General features: G+C 42.7%; 1 protein-coding gene across 3 annotated transcripts in view; it reads right to left on the bottom strand.

Moving 5' to 3' along the window:
* The window catches only part of PAM (peptidylglycine alpha-amidating monooxygenase), a 142,665-nt gene that overhangs the window by 102,947 nt on the left and 14,591 nt on the right, over positions 1-25,127 (bottom strand). For 2 of the 3 annotated variants that reach the window (XM_015424091.1, XM_015424092.1), the window contains exons 3-4: positions 16,818-16,875; positions 5,037-5,124 (exon numbers count right to left, since the gene is read on the bottom strand). In XM_015424091.1, coding sequence (XP_015279577.1) covers positions 5,037-5,124; positions 16,818-16,875 — 146 coding nt within the window. Of the gene's footprint in view, positions 1-5,036; positions 5,125-16,817; positions 16,876-25,127 lie in introns of those variants that run through there. The other variant, XM_015424090.1, reaches the window with a different exon arrangement.

Here is a 25,127-nt window from a genome sequence, read left to right as displayed (position 1 = left end):
CTTCTGAGAGTGAAGGCAGGACTGAAGGAATGAGGGGGGAAACGACAACCGAAAGGAATGACTATCAAGCTTAGCCAAACTTTTCCTGTCTTCCTTAAATATATGCCAGTACTACATGATGAATGATGATGAGGTAAGGGATCAAGAGTAGCTCAGACTCTGAAATAAAACTAAACAACTGACTAAATGCAAAATCAAAATAGACCTGATTAAAGAAAGGTTTACCATTAGTTTAAGAGTGTGCAAAGAGTATCAAACACAAAATATATGAACATATAGATTCCACTATTAAATGTTATGAAATAGGAGACATTGCAGTAATGTATAAACAGTGCACCTTGCCAATCTCACAGTCCGTTAGGGCCAAGTTAGTGTTTCTTGTTACTTGCTTTATAGACTGCCCTTTTCAAATATTAATGGCCCAATCAAAATTTAAAAGGCATTTCAAAGCTGCTTCTGATTTATTAATATCCATATCTTATTGATGAGAATGAAGGTGTAGAAATTTGTAATCTGCTTGCTATTCTGAAGCTGTTGGGTTATATTTTTTATTATTAAGGTTGCAATTGTTAATCAATTTAACCAGTAAATCAGCTGCTGGTTTAATGATTAATCCATGGAGGAAGTTTTAATCTCTGAAAACACATTTTAATCAACTGTGAGGTTATCTGTGCTTTATAAGCCTCTTTTGGTTAGCATTTTAAAATACTATGGACTGAAAATGAAATATTATAGATGGCCCTTCCCTTTAACAAGGAGTACTTTCTGGTTTATTAAATTGTAAGTTCTCACATTTGTTTCAATTTTCAAAAAGACACACACATTAATCACCCTAAACCTTTAGTTGATTAATCTTCTGATTAAAGGCTTGAAGCCCTAACAACCACATAAAATACTACAGATTGAGCACTTCAGAAAGCCCTGTATCTACAACTCATTCATCAAACTTGCCCAAAACACTGAAAATTCAGGCGTGAATATTCAGGGACAACTAAATAAATCAGCCAAAGTCTGAAGCATGATCTCCTCTGTTATATGGAATTCACATGTGCCACTCAAACTGTGCCTCTGCACATGTGTTTACAAATGTACCCATACTTTTTTAAATGAGCAGATGGTCATGCAGAAAACTTGATTTACAACTACATTTCAACTATCCTGTACTTTCCAATGCAAGTTTTATCTTCATTTCAGAGATAAATGGACTTGAAAAATTGACAGTAATCGTTTTTTATCCTCTCAAAGAATAATATACCCTCCATTTATTAACTGAAGAAGGGCTAAAGAAAATTCTTCTGCCTGTATACTTCCAGAAGATTTCTAATTGGTCCAACTAGAAATTGATTATTTGTAGTCCTATTTTCAACTAATAACCAAGTCAATCTATAAAGGGAGCAAGTCACAGTGCATTAACAGCTGCAGGTACTGACAAGGTCATGCAAATGTATGTGATTTCCATATATATGTAGTAGGCTACTGGAGACAATACTGGTACATCTGCTTATTTATCAAGAAACAAAAGAACGGAAAGAGTTGTCTTATTGGACTCAAACTTTATTTTAAAGCAATTTAGACCTTCAAAACTGGACTAGTTCCTACAGTAAAAGCTTAGTGAGACCACAAGAAATAATTTAAGCTTCTACTTCTTAGGCTCCCAAGCAAGGGGCAGCTAAAAGAGCTATTCAGTCTTCTAAGGGAGACAGCTACTTCCGAAACATAACAGAATGCTGGTTTCATACCAACAGACTCTACAAATGGAGCTTCCACACCTTCTAGTCTCACCATCTCACCTGCATTTTCAACTTCCAGGCGAATGGTTCTTGGGGCTCTTTTTAAAGATGAACACAATCACCAAAGAAGGCCTGATGTACTCATTGCTACCTGTGACCATATGAAAAATACACGCCGAGACAACAGTTCAAACACTAGCCCCACCTCCTTGAGCACAAAGTTAACCAAAATGGAAACACAAGAATACAAAAGTTAAGGTTGGACAGACAAACAGACACTCACACCACTGAACATACTTTGAGCTGTGTTTTTAATGTATGTGTCATGGTTTTCTCTCTCACCCCAGTCCAGGGATGGGAGAGAAACCAAGCATTCAGCAACAATTAAACAAACCCCAGGAGAATGTCTGTACACTCTCCAGGCTTTACTAGTAGTCTGCAACCAGGATCTCTTTTTAAAAGGTCCCCTCCAAAGATCAGGAGCAGAAATCCCAAACTCCTGCTTGATTTATAGGACGTACCAACTTTACCAGCTCTGTACCAGGGCTTCAAACAATTAATTGACACAGTGGTAGCCTCCTTAGGCAAACGGCTTAGACACAAGATTCGGTTTTAGAAATCAGGTAGCAACAGAGGAAACAAGTCCAGGTAATATTGATTATATATTACCTTTATTCAGTGCACAAGCATGCATATAACATAAGACTAGCAAAAGATAAGAAAACAAATGATATCTATAGCTTGTTCAGCTCTAACTACACAATAGAGGTATTCCATAGTTACCAGGCTTTTAGAGATATCAGATGAAATAGTCCAAGGTCACACCAGGGAATCTTGAAAAGGAACCCCATGGTACAAACAAGCAGCCAGTCCAAAAGAACTATTTGTTTCCAGAGAGGAACTCACTGTTTCCCGTGAGGATCATTGCAGTTATACCCCCCCTCCGTCACCACCAGGTATGGCCATTTACCCCCTAGTGAGAGAGTGGGGAGGCGTGTCCAATCTCTGGTTACCATGCGTTGTCAGGCAAGGTATGTTTTGATTGGCTAGGAGTTGGGCATCCCACTCCAGCCTCTTCCAGTGACTATGTGTCATGTCAGGGAATGCTTTTGAAGTGCTAAAGTACGGGTCATAGCTCTTCCCATGTTTGGGAAGGCGCCGGCAAGTCGCTCTATCCTGGTGGAGGTGTTAAAGTGTCTTGTATATGGATATGCGGCCTGGCCATCTGGCAGGTCATCTGCACAGGTGACAGAAATTTATTTTTATTTATTTATTTTATTTATTTGGGATTTATATCCCGCCCTACCCAAATGGCTCAGGGCGGCTGACAAGCGGCAATGCCGAATAAAAACAATAAAACAATGTTATATACATAATAAAATTCGGTGCTCTACTATTCTACATTAAATCCCCCAAGATATGCAACATCCCACATTGATGGCCAGTTTTATTAAATGGTGTGAGCGCCGGGAGTGATATTTTTCCCATCTCTGCCAGGGCGGGATTTATCATCATCAGCAGCATATTGATGACACCCAAGCCCACACCTCTGGGCAATCTGGGCGAGGGGGCGCATATAGATGTTAAACAACATCAGGGACAGCACAGCTCCCTGGGGCACCCCACATTCAAGGGGGTGCCTTCGGGACCGCCGGTCCCCTATCGCCAACCTCTGTCTCCGACCTTGGAGAAAAGAGTCGAACCACTGAAGGGCAAACCCCTGAATCCCCGCGTCGGCGAGGCGGTGGGCCAGCAACTGGTGGTCGACCATGTCGAATGCAGCTGACAGATCTAACAACACCAGTGCCGCCAAGCCACCTCGATCCAGATGCCTACGGAGATCGTCAGTCAGCGCAACCAGTGTTGTCTCCGTCCCGGTAGTGTTACCAGCTAAGGCCATCTGGCCCAGGCAGGCAGGATTTTAGAAAAGACTTTTTCTATATAGTATGTGTGTCTAATATGTACCATAAACGTGACAATGGCTATGCTCTATCAATGTTATCTCCTTCTCCATTTGGGAAATAAACCATTTGACAGCTTTTTAGCCAAGATGGGATGTGGCTGTGAAGCCTCCTTCTCAGGCACTTAACCATAGAGCACTCTCACATACAAAAAGTTGTGGTGGCAGTTGCTACACAAGCAAACAAGTGTGTGTGGGGTGTGCGTGTGGAAGACTCCAGAGTTTGGTTGCAGGGTACTGCCTTTTCTTGTTGGCTTGCCTGCCCCCTCACAACAGTCACCACTGCTGCTGGGAATGAAAGCGACCCAAAACTGAGTACATGAGATGAAAAGAATACAGCCTCTTCCCCATCTTGGGCAACTGGCTGAACTGAAATCAAGCCAGTATCTGTAACATAATCCAGTATCTGTAACATAATCCACAAAATGGCCCCCTACCATAGCATGGCCAGTCTGGCAACCTGGATCCACACCACAGTAACACTGAGACTAGACAACTGTAATGCACTCTACATAGGGCTCCCCTTGAAGTCCGCTCAGAGACTCCAGTTGGTGCAGAACACTGCAGTTGAGTTATTACTGGAATCTCAGCTATTATTATTGCTTCTCTCTTTATGCTCTACTATGATGGCTTTGCTCATCTGAATGGTGCCTTCTGCAGGTGCTACCATGCAAATGGGCAAAATCAACCACTGCCTGTACATAAGCATTCTCTTCCCCCTCCCATGCTTATAAAATGGCCTGCCTTATAAGGTTAGGAAAGCTCCCACTCCACTGGCTGAATTATTAAGGACGAAGGCACAGACAACAGGGCCATCGTTGCTGTTAAGTATGCTCCTACTATGCAATTTCTGCTTCATTTAAACATGTAATTTTTAAATGCTTATACTTTTGTTTCAGCTCTTTCAGATTTCTGCAATCCAAACCCTACATATTGTATGGAATACTGGATGTCCCACCCTGTTGATCATGCTGACTTACACTGTGTAATCTGACCTGAGTCTCAGTGAGAAAGGTGGACTACGAATAATGTAAATTAATGAATGAAGTGTGTATTCTTCTATTCCTCCCAATTATCTTCATTAAAATGTTCACGGGTATTCACTGCCTTCCCCTTTCACACACACTGGCTGTCTCTCTTCATCAACTGAAAGAGAACAGCTGAAAAGAAAGGATCAAAGCACACCCAAGGGAGACAACTGCTCTGGCTCTTAATTTTTTTAATCTGAATAGTTCCTAGAATTCACACCCAATGCTTGTTTTCTTCCTGCCAAAGTACTGCCAGCCCAGATTCTCGGTGAAGAACAAATTAAACCAGTGCCATAAATACCACCCTATTTTCCTTACCAGTAATCTTCATCTGAAGTAGGCTCATTACATCCAAACAGCAGCATATGGTGCACAGTGTCCATGCTAGCATGAGGTTTGAAGTCAACTGGAAGATAAAAAGAAAACATATATAAGACATCAGAGCTGAAACCAAATAAGTATGGGTCTGTTTTCTTTCAACAAGAAGCCATTTTATAGCTCTGCATTAAGATGCAGGAGGACACTTCACTGCTATCTTTTATTCATATTATAGTGAATGGAGATATACTGTGGGCTGCTGTGCTCATTATGATGACACAGCAGGAATATAAATCAAATGTAGTGGAAGCGAAGAAGTTTGAATATCTTAAATTGTGTTTTTCTGCACTCTGTTTTACTCCCGAACAGGCACATACATTTTTCAGAGAAGATAGAGATTTTTCAGGATGATGAATTTGCATTTCTTCTTCTATCCTTATATACTAACTACAGTGTAAACAGAGCAGCAGTAAATGAAAAGGCTACCTTATAAAAATACATACAGTGCTAAATGTTGTAACAGTGCAGCCCATGGGAGTCATTTCAAAATGAATGTTTTTGGTTTTCTACTGCAGGTGAAACTGTTGCTAGATTCCTTCTGTGTCCCATTTTCCCTGTTTGAGAGATGGCAGACAAGAGTATCTCTGTCTGACTCCGTTCCAGAGAGCCTTCTAAACATCTATGTAGGAAGGAACAGACCAGATTCTTAGGAATGTAAACATTTTGTTCTTTTTATATACTGGATTGAGACTACAGGAATAGAACTAAGGTGGCCAGATGTTATCCCCCCCCCCCAATAGAACAGTCTTCTTTTGAGGCCTAGCCTCTGAAGCATCCAGCTCCTGTTTCTCTGCAGCAAAATTAGCCTAAGTGTGTGTGTGTGTGTGGGGGGGGTGTTTGCTGAATATTTGTGCAAACATTTAAGTGGCAAGTTGTCACTCAAGGAGCTAATACCAATCGCCTGTACTTGACAGAGCCAGCAAGCACTCTGGCGAGTTTCATTTCTATGTCACTTAGAGTAATTATATGCAAATCTGCATCCATGAATGTAAATCAGCATTTGCAAATTTGTCCTCTTTTTGGAAGACTCCTGTTCTGTGTTTCTGGTCATTAATAGATGACCATTCTAAATAGTGTTAGTATACTGTAATTTTTAGATATTTTTAAAATTTATAGTTTTATATCTTTTTTAACTATAACAGTACAAAGAAACATTCTGGAAAAGGGAAATAAATTATAAGTCATTACAGGATGGACTCAGTTACACAATAAAAGCTAGTGCTATAAAATCATTTACCAATGACCACTAACTGAGACGTTTACAGATCACACTGAAGGGGGGGGGAATACTTTCAAAGATGAGGAAGGAGATGTTAATTAAAATAAAATTTCCCTTGTATTTTATGCAAGAAACAGTATGTTTCCCTTGTGTTATAACTTCCTCAGACCACTTTAAGCAAAACGAAACTCACTGTGACTTCTAACAGATAAAATCGATGATGAAAATAACAAGGGTTATAGAAAACATTTCCTTAACTGAAGAACATTTTCTTTGGGAAGTTTACCATCTAGTCAGTCATAAAAAAGTAGTTTCATGACTGTGAGTTAGTACATGGATATACTTGATCATTCAATGGCTGCTCCTGCAAAGCCTTTCTCCCCCCCCCCCCCCCACATCCATTTTAATTTCTGTAAGTCAAAATGCTGGGTAGAAGTTTCCACAGATACATGAAGAGAACAAAATTAACTGTCAAATCTCCTTTCAGACAAATCAACACATCCAAATATTTCCAAGCATACACAAATGCCACAATTTTACCTTCAGATCTGTTTAGTGAAACCCTGTGCTACATTATGCAAATATCACACAGGAATCACAGAAGTGGCTTCACACTTAGGAATGGCATGGGAAACTTTGCTCCAATATTCAGGGCATAGAATTTGAATTAATCAGCAATGGCAAGGGAAGAGCAATGGGTTTCTTGAATACCTGCCCTTCCTGGAATAGTAGAATATAAGGTAATTAATAGTAAAATGTAATGTAATGAATAGTAGAATGTAATGTAATTTGGAATGGTAGTCTGGTGTACTGCACAGCCAATTGCCCCACCTCAAAGAAAAGAATGCTGTATGGTTGCCTCCACACTTCAGAGGAGACAGATGGAGCATTACAGCAGGGTCTCAGTTAATTACTCACAGTATTCCACAATTAAGAAGTGTACATCTGTCCATCAATCTTAGATTTGATATATTTATTTCCTTCGCTATGTTTTCCTTCAGAATGAAACCCAAACAAATGGTGACCATATAAACTGAACTTGTTATTCCAGTTGTGTCCTTCCATCTGTCAAACAGATTTATTATGCTGTATGCTAATTTGCTGCTCCCCATCTACCTGTATGTATGGCCTGGCAACTTCCATTCCAATGTATCTGAAGAAGTGTGCATGCACACGAAAGCTCATAACTTGAATAAACCTTTGTTGGTCTTAAAAGGTGCCACTGGACTCTAAATTTTTTATACCTTGAATATACCTTTGTTGGTCTCAAAGGTGCCACTGGACTCAAACTTTGTTCTACTTTCAAACAAAATTATAATCCCCGTAACATAGCAGTAGAGTACTATGTTGGTATAATATTAATACTTAACTGCATTTAGCTGTTCTAGCCTTTATGGGCTCGCAACATGGTTGCCAGAACATTATCTGAAGCCTCCAGGGAGGAAAACATATTAAACTGGAAACTATCTGGTTTTCTTTTGTTACTTTTAGGAACAATACTATTAGTTGAGCCATTATGATTTTCAGTTTATGCAAGACAGCTTAAGAGTACATTGATGGCTTCGTATTGATATTTATTTATATTTAGAACCCAGGACTGGTCATCTTTTCTAATGCACAGCTCTCTATAAGCTATCAATGTTATATCCCTTTTTGTATCTATAATTTAAGTATTCAAACAGCAAGTATACTCCTTTGGCTGCTGTCAAGATCATCATATCTCTCTATGCCCAACCTATATTTTTGTTCATTTTAGCTCTATTTTTCTCTAAATGGAGTACAACAGATCAGCCCACCACTATCATTTTCATATGTTAAAAAACAGAATAAATCATTTCCTATCAAATACATAAATATAAAATATGCTCCTTACCCAAGATGGGCTTTGTTCAACAAAGGAAATATCACCAAGCAATAAAGATTTCTATAATAACAATTGTGGAGTCGAGTAAAGAAATAAAAAAGCAATACATCAATTTATTTCCATCCATATTTCAGATGGTAATATACCCAATATTGTTCATATGAAAATGTTTGACAAAAAGGGTCTTACCATCAGTCAGTAAGGAAAAAATACATTTATTTACTGGTCAGCCATATGCGTGAAAATAAGGGAAGGAGAATGACAGATAAATTTCCTGGCTGAGCGGCTTGCTGTCAGACACAATTCTTTCAAGCGTCAGTAGCATCCCCTTTAACTATCAACAAAGTTCAACAGTAAAGTGCAGCTTGTATCAGACCTTGTGCAATACAGCAAATACCTTTCTAAGTGCGCTATCTGCTCTCATAAAATGATTAAAGAGTTTAAAGGCTAGATGAAAAATATTAATTTTTTTCTGACCCATGAAAGGAAGATGTCACTTTCACTTCAATCTTAACTACTTCACACACATTCAACCCAACTGCATGTGTGTGGAGATGAGGCACAAAATCTATAAATATATTTTTTAAAGATTCTACTGAGCAGCACACTGTTTCCATTTAGATATTATTGCTCAAGTTCAAAATGTTGGATCTGTAATGCTATACCGCCACACAATCACTTAGTGGGCATCAGGAATCATAGAATGTTAGAGTTGGAAGGGACCTTGCAGGTCATCTAGTTCAACCTCCTGCACTCTGCAGGAAAGGAAAGGGTTACAGAGAACGTTACATAGAAGGCTACAGGAAGCCCATTACCTTATCCTGAATCATAAGAGCTGTTAAGTTCCTGCCAATATTTTCAGAAGTGGGCTATCACTGGCTATGCACTAAAGTGTGTGGTTTAAAAAAATATAAAACAAAATAAACTCTGAAGTCTTCAAGCACCAAACCTTTTAATATTTTTGTAAAAAATGCTATAGACAAAAAACAGGTCACCGTTACTGACTCTTTTGAGATTTCCAAGCTCATGGTGCCAGTGAAAACATTTATGATATTTCACAGTTGTAGGTGACAATGTCTGACATAAATGAAAATGTTTCACACATTCAAACCTGAAGATAGAAACATGTGCGGAAGTTACAGCTCTGTGGAAAACTGGTATATGAGATGAAGCAAGTTTACCGTCAGACTCCATTTTTTTTTCTAAAGAAGCATCTTACTGAAATAATATACGTATTTGTTATTCGGCAATCATGAAACCTTTAAAATAAATTTCCTCTTCCACTTTTTTTTGGTACTGACATGTACAGCATATGTTTTCATGCCAGTCCCTATGCATGATTATTGATAAATAAATCCTATTTATTTTTAATGGATGCTTGCTTCCTTGTAGCTCGGCAAGAATTCTTGCCCCAGTCTATTTAGTTAAAAGGGCACACCAACGTGCATGTAAAAGTCACCATGCTTTGTAAAACAAGTTATGCACTGCAATACTCTGAAGACTCCTTAATGGGTTATGGTTTCTGGGTTTTGATCAAATGACTGCAAAAATTCCAAACAAGTAGGAACAACAGACCCAAAAAACAAGCTGAAATTTGTTACTGCCAACATCCTCTGGGTATTCATTACTAGATATGTATTGGGATGCAAACTTTGGTCTCCTCCTTTTTATTTGATAAATAAAATAAGCAAGCAGACTTGTGTATTTATATAAAACATAAAATAATTAAAATTCTAATAAAACCTAAATATGGCAGCCTGATTCTGGGAGTTCAGGTGCCTCTTGAAGGAAGCTAGTTAAGGTGGTCATATGTAGCAACCTGGTGATGCTTACTGGTCTCTTAGCTGGGCAGAGCAAAGTAGGCACTATAGCACTGCAACAGTACCTGGAGAATCGGGTTTGATTCCCTACTGTTTCACATGCTGCCAGCTGGGTGACCTTGGGTCAGTCACAGTTCTCTCAGAGCTTTCTCAGCTCCACCTACCTCACAGGGAATCTGTTGTGGGGAAAGGAAGGAAGGAGATTGTAAGCCACTCTGAGACTCTGAGTGAAGGGCAGGGTATAAATCCAATCCTTCTTCAGTGCAAGCAGGGGAGGCTGAGATGAATTAGACATCCACTGCCTCAGTCAAAGGCCTGGCAGAACAGCTCTGTTTTACAGGCCCTGCAGAACTGTAATAAGTCCCACAGGGCCCTGATCTCCAATGGGAGCATGTTTCACCAGGCTGGGGCCTGGGCAGAAAATGCCCTGGCCCTTGTAAAGGCTAAACGGACTTCTTTTGGGCCAGTTAGCCGAATTGCTCTTTAGGAGAGACAATTGGAACAGTTTATTATAATTGGGATTCAGGTCAATTGTATACAGAGGATGGGCTGCCACAATAAGTTCCCAATGAAGAGACAGAGACAGAAATAAAATTCTCTTTAGTTTACTAAGTATTACTCAATGCACACAATTACATACATACACACAAGAACTAAGTAAAAACAGAGAGATTTAGAATAGGACTTTCGCATTAGCAGGATATCGTTGGTGGGATATATTTACCTCAGGCGATGCGTAGCTCCTAAATCTTCCAGCGGGAGGTATTAGGGTGGGGAGGAAAATATAAATGGGAAAGGCGCGTGTAATCAGACTGGCTGAAAAAACGTGTAGCACTCTAGCTGCAGACTAGAATGTAAAGCGAGGTAAGGGTTTGGTACAGAGAGCTGGGCATAAGGAGAAACAGCAGACAGGCAGAGGGCGTAGGTATTGGCTGGAGAAGGGTACTAGGTCGCCCTGTGTTCTAACCTTTAAAGCTACTGGAGAAAGCAAGAGGGAGGGCTCAGGCGGCTTACACCTGGTGGCCCTTCCCTTCGGTCTGGGATTGGCTATTGGCTACCTTGACCGTTGGTACCTGGGAGGGGGAAGAGGTGAGTCTGGGGACACTGAGGCTGACTCATCGGTGGCTGAAAGGATCTTCCATGTGGAATGGAAGACTCTGCAGTCTGGTACAGGGAGGGGGTTCGGGATGAGCCTCTCATATGGAGACTGGGAGTCTGGGCTACCTAATGAGTTTTCTGTGTTTGCTGTTAAACCTGTGTTTGCGCAAACATGATAAGCGAGAGACACGGGAGCACCTCTGGAGCAATATCGGGTCAGCAGGTCATTATCTTCAGCTGGCATCTTTTCCTCACTGGGCGCCCTCAACGTGAACTCTTTATTACACAGTCTCTTTATTAGCCCTTCTTCATCAAGTAGTATTCATATAACACAGTCCAGAAATAGCCCTATATAATGCAGCTGGGCTAACACTGGTCAGCTTAGTGTAGAGCTTTTCTAAGCACATATGGGCAGAATTGGTCCCGCAGGTATGTTGGTTCCTAGTTAATACAATTCAGAAAAACAGCCTTGCTAAGGCTGACCATGTGAAACTGGAGATAACACTCAGCTGCAGAGGGAGTCAAGGAGCACAGTATCAACTCCCAATTAGCCACATTCCATTCAATTAAGCACCTGCGTGAAAGGGGATGAGCCTAGCTGCAGATAATTTTGTTTCTTCTCCCCTGGTGAGACCACTGCTTAGATCATCTGGTTTGCTACTGGCCTAACAATTTGGCTATATATCACCACCTAGGATCCCTATTGGTCTATAGGCCTGAGACCACAAAGGCCCCTCACCCATAAGAACTAGGTTTTTGGTCTGTTCTTTAGCTTGATGGTGACTGGCTGAAATCCTGACATGCAGTCATTGTTTTGCTCACAGCGGCCTTCTTGAATGTTGCTTGTGAGAGCCAGACAGCTTCTGGCTAAGCTGATTCTCAGGAGAGAGCCACTATTGATTTCTGCAATTTTAACTAACTATAAGCATTTGCCTTCCTCTGCAGAGTCTTCCTTGATATCCCATCCAAGTACTGATCATACTTCTAAGATATGATGAGGTTGGGCTATACCAGGGGTGGCCAAATTTATTTAATGTAACAACCACACAAAATAAACGTCAGATGTTTGAGAGCCACAAGACATGAACAAATATTACACACACATTTTTATTTTAAAGTATGCGAATTTGCTTTTTATTAACATTAAATTAGACTGTGTGAAAAAGCCGCATGCGGCTCCCGAGCTGCAGTTTGGCCACCCCTGTGCTATACCATGCCACATTCCCTCTCCTTAACAGCAGTATTTCCTATATATAAATAATGGCAAGGAGCAGTGCTACTTAAGGCAGTTCATGCAGATTCAGTTCTTGTAAATAGTGGCTCACAAATAGAGATGTAAAATTTCTGGAAATTTTGAAGCTCGGAAAAAAACCCGTTTTTTTCGGGGGGAAACATAAATTTTCAGAAAAATTGAAAAAATGCTACATTAGCATTTCTTTTGTATTTTCTAGTTTGAAAGTCATTCTGTTACTTTAGGAACATAAAATATGACTATGGACATTTTTACTTGGCATGAAATTATCACAACTAGCATATTAAAAATATAGTGTATCCAAACAATTATTACAGAATACCCACCCACATGCAAAAACAAAACTGAAACTTTTTTATTTTCTTCTGACAATCGCACCTCCTAAAGGAAGAAATGCATCTTGTTCTTGCATTGGAGAGTTCGGTTTGTAACCTAGGACTTGCTTGTTCTCAGTGCACAGAAATTATATCAATCTGATACCATATATATATATTTTAGAAATGATTTGGAAAATATTTGAACACCTGGTCTTAAAATATTTTATTCATCATGTTAAAATAAAACGTTCCATAATCTATTTTTTTTATTTTTTTTATTTTTTTCAATTTTTCGGAAAAAAACAAAAAGGCTTCAGGAAAAAAATGGGGGAAAAAATTTTTCCGAATTTTTCCGGTTTTTTCCCGGGCCTTCACATCTCTACTCACAAACATGCAGTGCATCACCATAGATTTTTAATTAATAGAAGTCCTAACACACAATTACTTAAATGGTATATATGTAATTATTTAAAGAGATTCTAGTGGAAAAGCCAACAAAACATGAACAGCAATAATTCCCAAACTGTGTGCCATGACAGAACCACTTGTGTGACACAAGGAACATATTCATTAGATAATGCAAGACTCCTATGGGCCCGAAATATCCACCCACAGACAGGGCCACCAAGAAGTGAGACAAAACTCCAGAGCCTTGATCACCCTGTCCAGGGGCCCATGCAGCCACAACTCATGTGATTTATTTTTAATATGTTGGTTGGGCTGGTGTGAGGGGAGATCACAGTTTGTCTGGAAGAGTGTGGTGGCTCTTGGCAATCCTGCCCACTGTCTTTCTCTGCATGATTCACTGCTCCAGCAGTCTATACTTCCAATCAGCTTCTGCTGTATGTGGGTAATTCTGCTTTAACTCTGCATCACATAGGATTGGATATTCAATTACTGTAGATACACGAGACAGCAGAGCTAAATAAAGGCAAGGCAAGGTACCTGTCACTCTGGATGAGTCATTCCTCATCTCTTGCTAATCAGGAAGCACATGGCTTGATCTTACACAGAATTCTTGCTCTTACCATTCTAAAGGAAACCCTGCCAGGTATAAGACTGAAGAAGCATGCTGAACTTTAATTTAGAACACAATTGTGTTTCAGCCATGAGAAACACTGCTATGCAGCATGTTTCTCTCTCTTTCTCTCTCACACACTCACACACACAATCCTTTCAGACACTTTTCACTTTCTCCCAGGAGTCAGTTTCACAGGCAAAATACGTTCATTGCTGAATTAGTGTTACATCATCTCTGAAAAAAATCTACACTTGCCAATGCTCCCTCTAAGCTGTGGAGTCTTGTGAGCAAAAATTCAACTTTGTGAGCTACTGGCATTAAAGTTGTAAGCAAGCTATTTGGCTACTGCATAAATCAGTTTGCTTTGGAGCCATCCTTCCTGAGCTAAGACAAAAATGTGTGAGCTGGAGGCTAAAAAACTGTGAGCTAGCTCACACTAACTCAGCTTCGAGGGAACACTGGATACAACTACAGAGCATAAGCAAGACACTGGAGTCCACTTGTCAGCCCCAGGATATATAATCAACACATTAAATATAATTCAGTCTTCCTATTGTTAGCATACATGCCACATGTCATGGTCAAGTTGTAATATTCTTCATTATTCTAACAAAAATGAAAGCATCATTCAAAGAGTAAATTATATGCATTAGGCAGGGGCATTGGTGGGAACTGCCAATTCAGTCTGGATCCAGTTCTCTTCTTCTCCAGTTATTTTAATGTATGACTATGGTTTAATTCAGATATCAGAAACAACATCTGTTTGTGATGGTCACAAATCTGAACAACTGGCAGCCTCACATGCTTGTTCCCTCTCCCCTCATGCAGAAATACCAAAGACTAATCTGGGTTTACCACAACATCCAGTTGTCAGCATCTTCCCTAACTGAGGTTTGTTTCTAACCCCAGTAACTAAGGGTTCTTAACCAAGATTAACGTATAATTAATAATCTTGGTTACTGGGAAAGAAAAAAACCTCAGTTAGTGAAAGGGCCCACATTCAGGCATCACAGCCTACTGGCATTTTGTTGAAAATTCTATCTTCCCTCTATTACAAACTGTGCAAGGAAAGAATGCATGGAGAGAGGAAAGCTGTGGCTCACTGACAAAAACTGCTTTCCATTCAGAAGGTCTCAGGTTCAGTCAAGAAATATTAAACAAATAGGAGGAGCCGTAAAAAGAGTTCTCAAAATTAAAAAGTTTTCAAGTGAATTTTACAAATGGCTTTTAGACATTTTTATACTCCACTCAACAACAATTTTTAATAATCTATTAGAAGGGGGCATCATTCCAGACACACAGGATCACACAAGACTGATTGTCATTTTATAATAAGGAAAAGATGCTATGTGCCTGGTATCATTTATACCCATCGCCCTCCTTAACCAAGATGACAAAATATACTTGGCTGTTTCTGCAACTAGCGTAAGTGCTATAATACACCACTATGTGGAGAAAGACTAAACTGGGTGCCACCTCTGAGTCACCTCTGACCAGGACCCTTGCCTTAAGTCTGCCAGGGGTGCCCTCCCAGGCTCCTCTCAGGCCAAACATGATTCTCTAACAGTGATTACAAAGTCCCACCAAGCTTGCTTAGTGACCTTACCCTTCTACACCTCCGTGCTCTCCCACTGAGTGCAGTCCACTCCTGTGGCACCTTATCTAGACTGCAGAGAGTCCAGTCCCCAACTGGTTTCCTGGACAGCTCTTAGCAACCCCTTGCTGCTGCTGGGTTTGGCGCTTTGCACCCCGTAGCCTCTGCCCCCAGCTCTCGCCTGGCTCTGGCTCCTTCCCAACTTCCCTGGGTCCAGCTCCTCCTCCCTAGACCATTCCCAAGGCTTCCTGGTCCCCACTGGTCCTTCTGCTCCAACCAGGAGCCCATATGTCCTTTTGACTCTGCCTACCCCCTTAGAGCTTTGCCTCCACTTGCCAGCATCCTCCATGCTGGCCACACATACCTCCAACCCTGTCTCTGCTTCCTAACACTTGCCCAGGCCAGCGGTTAACTCTCGTGGCTGCTGGGACAGGCCCCCTCTTCCAGTGGTGTGTCGCATCCAGCCTGGCTGTTTTTAACTCCAGTGGGCTGCAGGAGGCATCCTGCCGCCATTCGGGCTCCATGGGGCCACTTTGGAGGCCACAACAGGTATATACTTGATAATTAACTAGGGACACAATAAGGAGACTGTTGTACATTACACTAACCAAACCACACCTTTCCTTTTACAGAGGACAGTAAAAATACAAAAACCCGGTTTTCTCCAAGCCAGCATATGATAGAGTAATTATGAAAACATAATATAATAAAGTCATCAAGTCATGCCTGTTAAAAAGAGGCAAGACATCCTTTGAAAAACCCTACTCTCCCTTGTTCACCCTACTGGCAGTGTGAGTACAATGCAAGGATAACAGCTTTCTTTCCCATTTAAAAAACCATTTTTAATAAGAAGGGAGAAAAAAAGACTATCCATTGGACCCATACATATAGTTAATAATACCTTCAAAAACTTTTATTGAAATACATGACCTTTTTCTAGCCATTCATCATAGATTTCCTGTCTGTTATTTACAGCCTTACTAGCAAAGCCAAATGTTTGTGAGCAAAGTGGAATTTAAAAAAATTAAAAGAGCATTATGAAAATATGCTTAACAGATGGTGCTTACTTTACTGGCCTAGTTACGTAAGTTAAACATTGATACGCTGCTGTGGTAGAGTCTGTCATTTATCTGTCATCTCACTCATGCCTCAATACTAAGCAAGTATATTTTGCAGACAGGTAAGATCTTACTGTGCCTATTGCTTATTGTAAGTGCAAAGAGATTTACAGTCTGAACCAGCAGGTAAATAAACAGCTTGTGCAATGGAGTGGAATTAAGTATCCAGCCACAGACAGAAAGCCGATACTTTACAAATGGGAGAGCTTGGGCCCAGCTGCCAAAGGCATCTACAAGAAGCTCCTTAAGTACTATTACTCATGAGTGTCTCCAGATACAGTTTGTTATCCCCACCTTAAGTGGTTCCCTCTTCTTTGCTTCTGCATTAGGCATGATGAATGCATTATAAGTGAAGCAACAGAAGCCATGACCGATCCCCCCCCCGGTGTGATTTTCTTGACACTTGGGTAATACTCACCTACATAGGCTTCCTCCTCCACTGGCAATCGCAGAGACATGCAGAAGTAGGTATCAGACTATCAGGCAGGGGAGAAACAAGAACACAACAGGGGAAATATGAAACATTTATTTTTTAAAATGACAAAATGTCAAGTTTCACTGAGAAACAGCTCACCATACATACGTATTTTGTGAGTACTACCTTGGGGGGGGGGGACCAACAACAACAAGCCATAAATACTAAGTTCCTTCTTTATGAAATGTTAGCTGTTAGACACTTCTGAAGGTGCTTTCACATCCACAATTCATTAGGATAATAATGGTGGTATAACACCCAGTAAACTTTGGTCATCTATAAAGGAGTATTCAACAGGACAGCTAGCACTGTAGCTGACCAGGAGTTGGGAAGACATGGATTCAATTTTTTTTATTTACTTACTTAATTTTACATAATTTATATCCTCACAAGAGCCAGCAAGGCAGCTAACACATTAAAATGTACAAGATAAAATAACATTCTAAAACCATTAAAATCAAATCCCCCCCCCAAAAAACGCACATACATCACTAAAACAATTTAAAACAGAGCTAAAATATATACAAAGCACAGTTCTCCCAAAGCTGTGCTGGGGGTGCTGGCGCACAACATTTTAGAGGCCAGCTCAGAGGATTTCTGCTTCAGCTCATAACCAAGCTTCCATAGGAAACAATGGAGGCTGGGGCACCTCCTTCTGGGGCCCATAGAATTGGACCCCCTGGTCCAATCTTTTTGAAACCTGGCAGTGGGGCTAGGGGGTAGGAGAGGCACCAGCAGCTATGCTGAAAATTTGGTACCGCTACCTCAAAAAACAGGGCCCCCCAAGCCCCAGATACCCCTGGATCGATTCTTCTTTATGACCTATGGGGCCCATTGACTATAATGGTCCCCATAGGTTATAATTGAGCCAGGAAAAAAAAATCCTTTTTTTGCACACCCCTATTATGCTTTTCAGTATGATCTGTAAGCTGCCTTGAGTCACAGGGAAAAGTGGGATATAAATATCTGAATAAATTAGTTTCGGCAGGTTGATAACATTTAAGCAACTTCCTATTTTTTAGGTTAGGCAGCATTCGGACAGTGATTTTTCCACATCTGTTATACTTGACCTGTAAAGCTGGTTGTCATATTTCACTAAAAAAAACCCCAAAGTACACTGCAAGAGTTCCCCCCTCCCAAGTCCTGGTACGTTTTCTAAGGGTCAGTGCAGGGTAATAGTCCAAGACCAGGTCTACCAATATAGTGGAAAGGGGTGGGTAGACCTGTTCTTTGGAGGACAGGTCTACCAATATAGTGGACTGGGGCAGGTAGACTTGTTCTCCGGAAGCCAGGTCCACCCCTGTAGAGGACAACATTTTGTGTAATGAAATTTGATTTGATTTGACTCTTATAATGTTTAAATTATTCTTAAAATATAGATTAAATATTGTTGAAAATAATTCATTCTGAGATTTTTTACTAGGTTATGGAAATAATCTTCTAAAAATATAATCTACGCAATAGTCAAATGTAGACTTGCTCACAACTTTAATGATACTAGCTTTTTTCACTCACGAGGTAAAATTTCTGCTCACAATACTGTGGAGCTTAGAGGGAACATTGGTACAAAGACATATAAACAGCATTAAAAATACCGCTAAAGGAGGAGGGATGACTGAGGGAATGTCAAATGAAACAAAAAGTCTTCACCCACTGACAGAAGGAGACCGCCAAGTCCTTCTGGGGAGAGAGTTCCGAAGCTTTGATGCCACAATCGAGAAGGCCCTCTTCCTGGTTGCCAACGCCGAATCTCAGAAGACAGGCCACCCAAATCAGAGCCTTCACAGATGATCATAGCAGTTGGGTGGGCTCATAAGGGAGTAGGCAGTCCTTCAAGTCCCAAACCACAAAGGGCTTTGAAGGACAATACCAGCACCTTGAATTATGCCTGGAAACAAATTTGGAGCCAATGTAGATGGGCCAAGACTGGAGTAATACTGTCCCTACAATACACTCTAGTCATCATCCTTGCTGCAGTGTTCTGTAACTATTGAAGTTGCCAAGCACTTCTCAAGGGCAGCCCCATGTCGAGCACATTGCAGTAATCTAATGTAGATATAACCAGGGCATACACCACATGTACCATGGTGGGCAGATCTTTTACTGGGTGACCTTGGGCCAATTCAGATAATGCAGCTCTGGCACCTGTTTGTCCGATATATATGGATACCTTTCAGTTTGTGGAGCCAGAGGATAGGAAAAAGATCCTTGGACAGGTGAGACCTACCACCTTGATTCTTGCCCTTCCTGGCTGATAAAAGCTGCCAAAGGAGGGCTGGCTAAGTGGGTAAGCAGAGTGGTAAATGCTTCCTTGAGGGTGGGGGTTGTACCACCCATGCTCAAGCAGGCAGTGATTAGACCTACTATGCCCTGACATGGTTAGCCCAGGCTAGTTCAATCTTCTCAGTTATCAGAAGCTAAACTGGGTTGGTTCTGGTTAGTATTTGGATGGGAGACCACCAAGGAAGTCCAAGGTCACTATGGAAAGGCAGGCAATGGCAAACCACCTGTGAACATCTCCTGCCTTAAAAATCCTACAGGGTCACCAGTCAGCTGCAACTTTACAGCAAAAAAAAGAAAGAAAAAAGCTCTACTATGTCGGAGAACTTCCAGCCAATCTTCCATTCTGGGCCAGGGGCTTGAATAGGGTAGCTGCTTCTCAGTTCTAAGAGCTCTTGGAAGAGATTGATTTTTCTGGACCCTTTTCGATCTGGCTTCATGCTAGAGTTTGGAACAGAAACTGCTTTTCTCTCCTTGGTTGATGACATCTACTAAAAACTAGACTAAGGGAATGTGATCCTGTGAATTCTGCTGGATCTCTCAGTGGCTTTCAATACTATTGACCACCGTATCCTGCTAAGCCACCTCTTGGCACTGGGATCGGGGGGGGGGCACCGTGTTACAGTGGTTTAAGTCCTATCAGGGAGGGGCAGTCTCAGAGGATGGTGCTGGGGGATTCCCACTCTGCTCCATGGATACTGACCTGTGGGACCCCACAGGGATTGATCTTATCCCCCATGCTATTTAACACATATGTGAAGCTATGGGGAGAGGTCATCAAGAGGTATGGGCTGCACTTTCATTAATATGTGGATAATACCCAGATACACCTTTCTTTCCCACCTAATTCCAAGAATGCTATTGATGTTCTGAACCAGTGCCTGGAGTCAGTAAGGAGCTGGATGAGGGTGAATAACCTCAAACTTAATCCTGACAAGACAGAAGTTCCCTGCATTAGTTTAAAGGCTGACCAGAAACTTCTGATTTCTCCTGTCTTGGATAGGGTTACAATCCCTTTGAAAAGCCAGGTTCACAGTTTGGGAGTACTACTCGACGCAGCAGTCACCCTAGAAAACTAGGTGGCTGCGGTGGTTCAGAGTGATTTTGCCCAGCTTCAGCCAGTGTGTCAACTGCGTCCGTTTCTAGGCCAGTCAGGTAAAATCTAGCAACAGTGATTCATGTATTAATTACACCTATCGCAATGTGCTTGAATTGAGGCTACCCTTGAAGAGTGTTCAGAGGCAGCAGTTAGCGCAGAATGCCGCAGCTAGACTACTGGTTGGGGCCAGCTATAGGGAGCATGTGACCCCAAAAGTACAGCAATTACATGGCTACCAATCTACTCCTGAATCCAATTCAAGGTGTTGGTTTTGACCTTTAAAGCCCTACATGGCTTGGGACCATCTGAAGGACTATCTCATCCAATATGTTCCTGCCCAGGAACTAAGATCACAGGGAAAGGCTCTCCTGATTGCGCCATCAATCACAGAAGCTAATTTTGTGAGTACATAGGAGAGGGTAGCCCCACTACTACAGAACAACTTCCTCCCCAGAGACATGTACCTGGTCCCCTCACTTTTGATCTTAAGGAAGCAGTTAAAGACTGTTTTATTTAGAACTGCATTTGGTTAAGTTTATTAGCAGTCCTGAATTGTAATTTTACTTTTTAAAATGTTCTAATGTATTTTATTTTGTGTGTTTTAAGTTGCCATGAGCTCCATAAGGAAGAATGGTGGCTAATAAATGTTTTAAATAGACAAATATATACATACCACCCTGAGTGGATGGAAAGTAGAATAAAAATATGACTGACAGACAGAATGTCACGTGTTAACTGAGACATAATACTGTTTTGCTATATTGCACTATAGATGACCCAGCTGGTCTCATGAGCAATTTACTGTAGCAGACACTAATAATGTATAATGTAATAATGTAATGTATGGATATAGCAGAGAGAATGGTTCAGAAGAATGTTGAAAGATAGCACAATCCATATGGGAGTTTCACCAAACAAACCCAGAGGATGTTGGATTATGCCCTAAATGCACTTCAAATCCTTAAAAAATTATCTGCAGCTATGCCCTCTCTGAAAGCTTCTGGGGGAACACATCTGCAAATCAATAGTAAAGTAAAGGTAAAGGTTCCCTTGCTCGAAAGCCAGTTGAATCCGACTCTAGGGTTGCAGTGCTCATCTCCGTTTCAAAGCCGAAGAGCCAGCGCTGTCCGAAGACATTTCCGTGGTCATGTGGCTGGCATGACTAAACACCAAGGTGCACCGAACGCTGTTACCTTCCCACTGAAGTGGTACCTATTTATCTACTTGCAATTTCTTGCTTTCGAACTGCTAGGTTGGCAGGCGTTGGAACTAGAGACGGGAGCTCACTCCGTCATGCAGCACACTCGGGTCTCGAACTGCTGAACTACCGACCTTCCACAGCCTGCAGTTCAGCGTCTTAACCACTTGAGCCACCGCAGCTCCTAAAAATCAATAGTACTCCATGGCTAAGCACATCTTCCCAAATCACATATCCTCTCCTACTCGTACCTCTCTCCTTATGCAAGACTAAACATAATTAAGTCGTCCACTTTGGCCACAGGAACATAAACATTGGAAATCAGTAACAGTGGAAGCATGCTCCTCATTCCAATTAACATTAATGAAAGTTAATCAAGATAGCATTGTCCTTAGAAATAGGCAATGTGAGAGATTAACAAGACTATGCATGATCCTTAATTGTCTTCAGCGCAAATTGAAACATGACAATCCTGTACTGACAGCAGTTACTTTGTAGCCCTTGAAGATGGCTGTTGCAGTGAAACAGGAAATGCATACTAGCTGCATCTCTTGTTTTATAAGTCTCTGCGCCACTTTAATGGTTGCAAGTTGGAATTGTTTCAGAAATCCAAGCCTTTTAAGACACCTTGTTTTTAAGTTAAATTTAAGCATTAGTAACATCAGCTGCAATTAAAAAGGGATAGAAAGTAATTACAGTGATGGAATTCCAGACACTGTGTTTATTTAAAACATTTATATCCTACTCTTCCATTCAACTACTGGCTCCTGAGTGTGGGTTACAACACACCAATCAAAGTTTTAATTAAAAACCAAGGCCAATGGCCAACAAAGCAGCTACTACCATCACTAAAACTACATCATTAAAAGATATCAGATCAATCTAGTTTTGTGGCAGCATAATCAGCAAAGGGCCTTCTGTAAAGAACCCCGTTTAGCATGCAGAAGAATGTCAGCAGAGCTCAGGAGAGACAGGTTTCCTTCAGGAGGAAATTACAAAGACAAAAGGCAGTCCTTTGTCTCTCAGCCATCTACCATATTTTGGATAGTGAGGACAGATGAAGAGCCCCAAATGATAACCTCAGTGCCTAAACAGGTCTACATGGAAGGACATAATCCCTGAGATATTGTTAGGGCCAGTTGCAGGATTGTGTGGGACCTGGGCAAAGGAGTATAACCAGGCCCCCTTTCCCTTTTGGCAGTGGTTATTTTGTAGAAAAAGAGGTGCAGGAGCTCATTAGCATACCTATTAGCATCACTAATTAGCATATGCCACTCCCCCTGACATCACTGGAAGTGTGTCAGAAGGGGAAGCATCTTTAAAAGCCTCCCCTTCCCTTCCCCAGCCAGCCTGCCAAGGCGGGGTGTGTGTGTGAAGAGAGAAGGGGTTTAAAGTTTAAACCCCTTCTCTGTAGAGTCTCGCCGCAGTGGCGGCGCAATCTTTCCATTGTATTCTATGGGGCCATAGAATACAATGGAAAGATCACAGTGCTGCTGCGGCGCTGCTGCGGTTAAAAGTTAAGGTTAAATAGGTTACAGCTCAGACTTAAAATGGATTAGTTTTCAAACAAAACAAGTGCTCTTCTCAAGGATGGCGTTATCAAAGCAGCAGCTGGGAGGGGGGAACACACAAAAGGTAGCCATGTTGGTCTGAAGCAATAGAACAAAGTTTGAGTCCAGTGGCACCTTTAAGACCAACAAAGTTTAATTCTGGGTATAAACTTCCATGAACATGCACACTTCATCACCTTATACCCAGAATTAAACTTTGGTCTTAAAGGTGCCACTAGACTCAAAGTTTGTTCTATAACATAACTCCCTAAAGCATCAGGTAAGGTAATTAAACAACAGACAAGAACATACAATTCCTATCTAAAACAGTTCTTTAAGGACCTAGCATAGCAATGCCCCCCCCCCCGAAATTGAAAAGTCTACACCCTTGCCTCTGCCTGCTTCGGCAACAGGCACAGAGCTCGCTTGGCCTCGCCGGCTGCTCAGGTGCAAAGCATGCCAAGAGCGGTGGAGAGCACAAAGTATGCAAAGAGGTGGGTCCCCTGGGGAATCTTGTCTGACCCTCCAACATTCTTGGCTGCTGCTCCCAGAGATGAGAAGAGGAAGCAGAGAGTTGGGGTGGGGGCACTCTGACCCACTGGCAAAACATGCCTTAGTATGAACAGAGCAGTGCTGCTGCCACTGCCCTGCTGGTTCAGAACAGTAGCCATAGATGCCAAAGCTGTCCACTGGACCCTGGCCACACCAGGACAGAAAAGAAAAGAGACCCATCAGGCATTCATTTTCTTGACCCTAACCATGTGCATGGACAAGTAAGGCCTGGTTGACCAGAGGTGGTTCAGTGCTGGCTGAGGAGGCAGTACAGACTTTATCCTGTAGGTAGGATATCTGGAATCCTCCTTCATGTGCAATGCACCACCTGGCCTGCAAGTGAAAAGCTAACACAGCAGGGGAGGAACTTCTACCCATCCCTCAGCTTGCTGTATCTGAAAAAGTGTGCATGCACATGAGATATCCAGAATTAAACTTTGTTGGTTCTAAAGGTGCTGCTGGACTCCAACTTTGCCCCGCTGCTTCTGACCAACACAGCTACCCACCTGAATCTATCATGCTCAGGGCCGGCTCGCCCGCTAGGCAAACTAGGCCTTCGCCTAGAGTGCAAGCCGGCCGTTAGGGCGTGGGAGGAGAGGCGGGGTGGCTGTCGGCGACTGGCCAGTAGCTGGGAGGAGCGCAAGAGGAGGACGCGTGGTGGCGGCGCGGGCGGCGCTGTAGCTGGCCTGCGGACGAGCGAGGGGCGGACGTAGAGGTATGGGCAGCCGCGGCGTGCCTGGCCAGCGTGGGCAGGGTGCGGCGCTTTCCTCCCCCGCCACCTTTTTTGGCCTCTCCTGCCCGCCCAGAGGAGCAAGCGAGGGGGCAGAGGTGGAGGCAGGGGTGGCCGCCGGCGCGCCTGGCCAGTGTGGGCAGGGCGCGGCACTTTCCTCCCCCCCCCGCTGCCTTTTTCGGCCTTTCCTGCCCGGAGAAGCAAGCGAGGGGGTGGAGGTGGAGGCAGGGGCGGCCGCCGGCGCGCCTGGCCAACGTGGGCAGGGCACAACACTTTCCTCCCCCCTGCCTTTCTCGGCCTCTCCTGCCCGGAGGAGAAAGCGAGGGGGCAGAGGTGGAGGCAGGGGTGGCCACCAGCACGCCTGTCCAGTGTGGGCAGGGCGCGGCGCTTCCCCCCCCGCGCCGCCTTTCTCGGCCTCTCCTGCCTGGCTGCGGCAGGGAGGGAGGGGCCCCTTCTCCGGCCCAGCCAACCTCTCTAGGGAGGAGGAGGTCCCACCCGCAGCCCTCAGGAGAGACAGGGGGTTGCCAGCTGGGGGTGTCTCCGGGCCGCCGCGACACCCTCCCTCGGTGGGCCAGAGGCAGGGAGGATGGGCTGGGTGACTGGGAGACAGTGAGGCAGCCGGGGGACCCTGCCCCAGGCCCAGGTGGCTCAAAGTGCTTGAAGGAGGCATCCTCGCGGCGCCCCCGCCTGCGGTTCTGCGGGCGTGCTGGGATGGTCTCCAGGTCCCGCCGGTAGGTTGGCATCTGCACTCGCCTAGAGCACAGGACAACCTCAGGCCGGCCCTGATCATGCTATGCCAGTTATCCATCTGCAAAGAGTTTTTGGCCAAGGAGAGCTGTTCCAA

The sequence above is a fragment of the Gekko japonicus genome, unplaced genomic scaffold (assembly GCF_001447785.1).
Source record: "Gekko japonicus isolate JY-2015 unplaced genomic scaffold, Gekko_japonicus_V1.1 scaffold779, whole genome shotgun sequence".
Lineage (NCBI taxonomy): Eukaryota > Metazoa > Chordata > Lepidosauria > Squamata > Gekkonidae > Gekko > Gekko japonicus.
The sequence above is the reverse complement of the archived record's forward strand: the minus strand, read 5'-3'. Positions and strand labels throughout refer to the sequence as shown.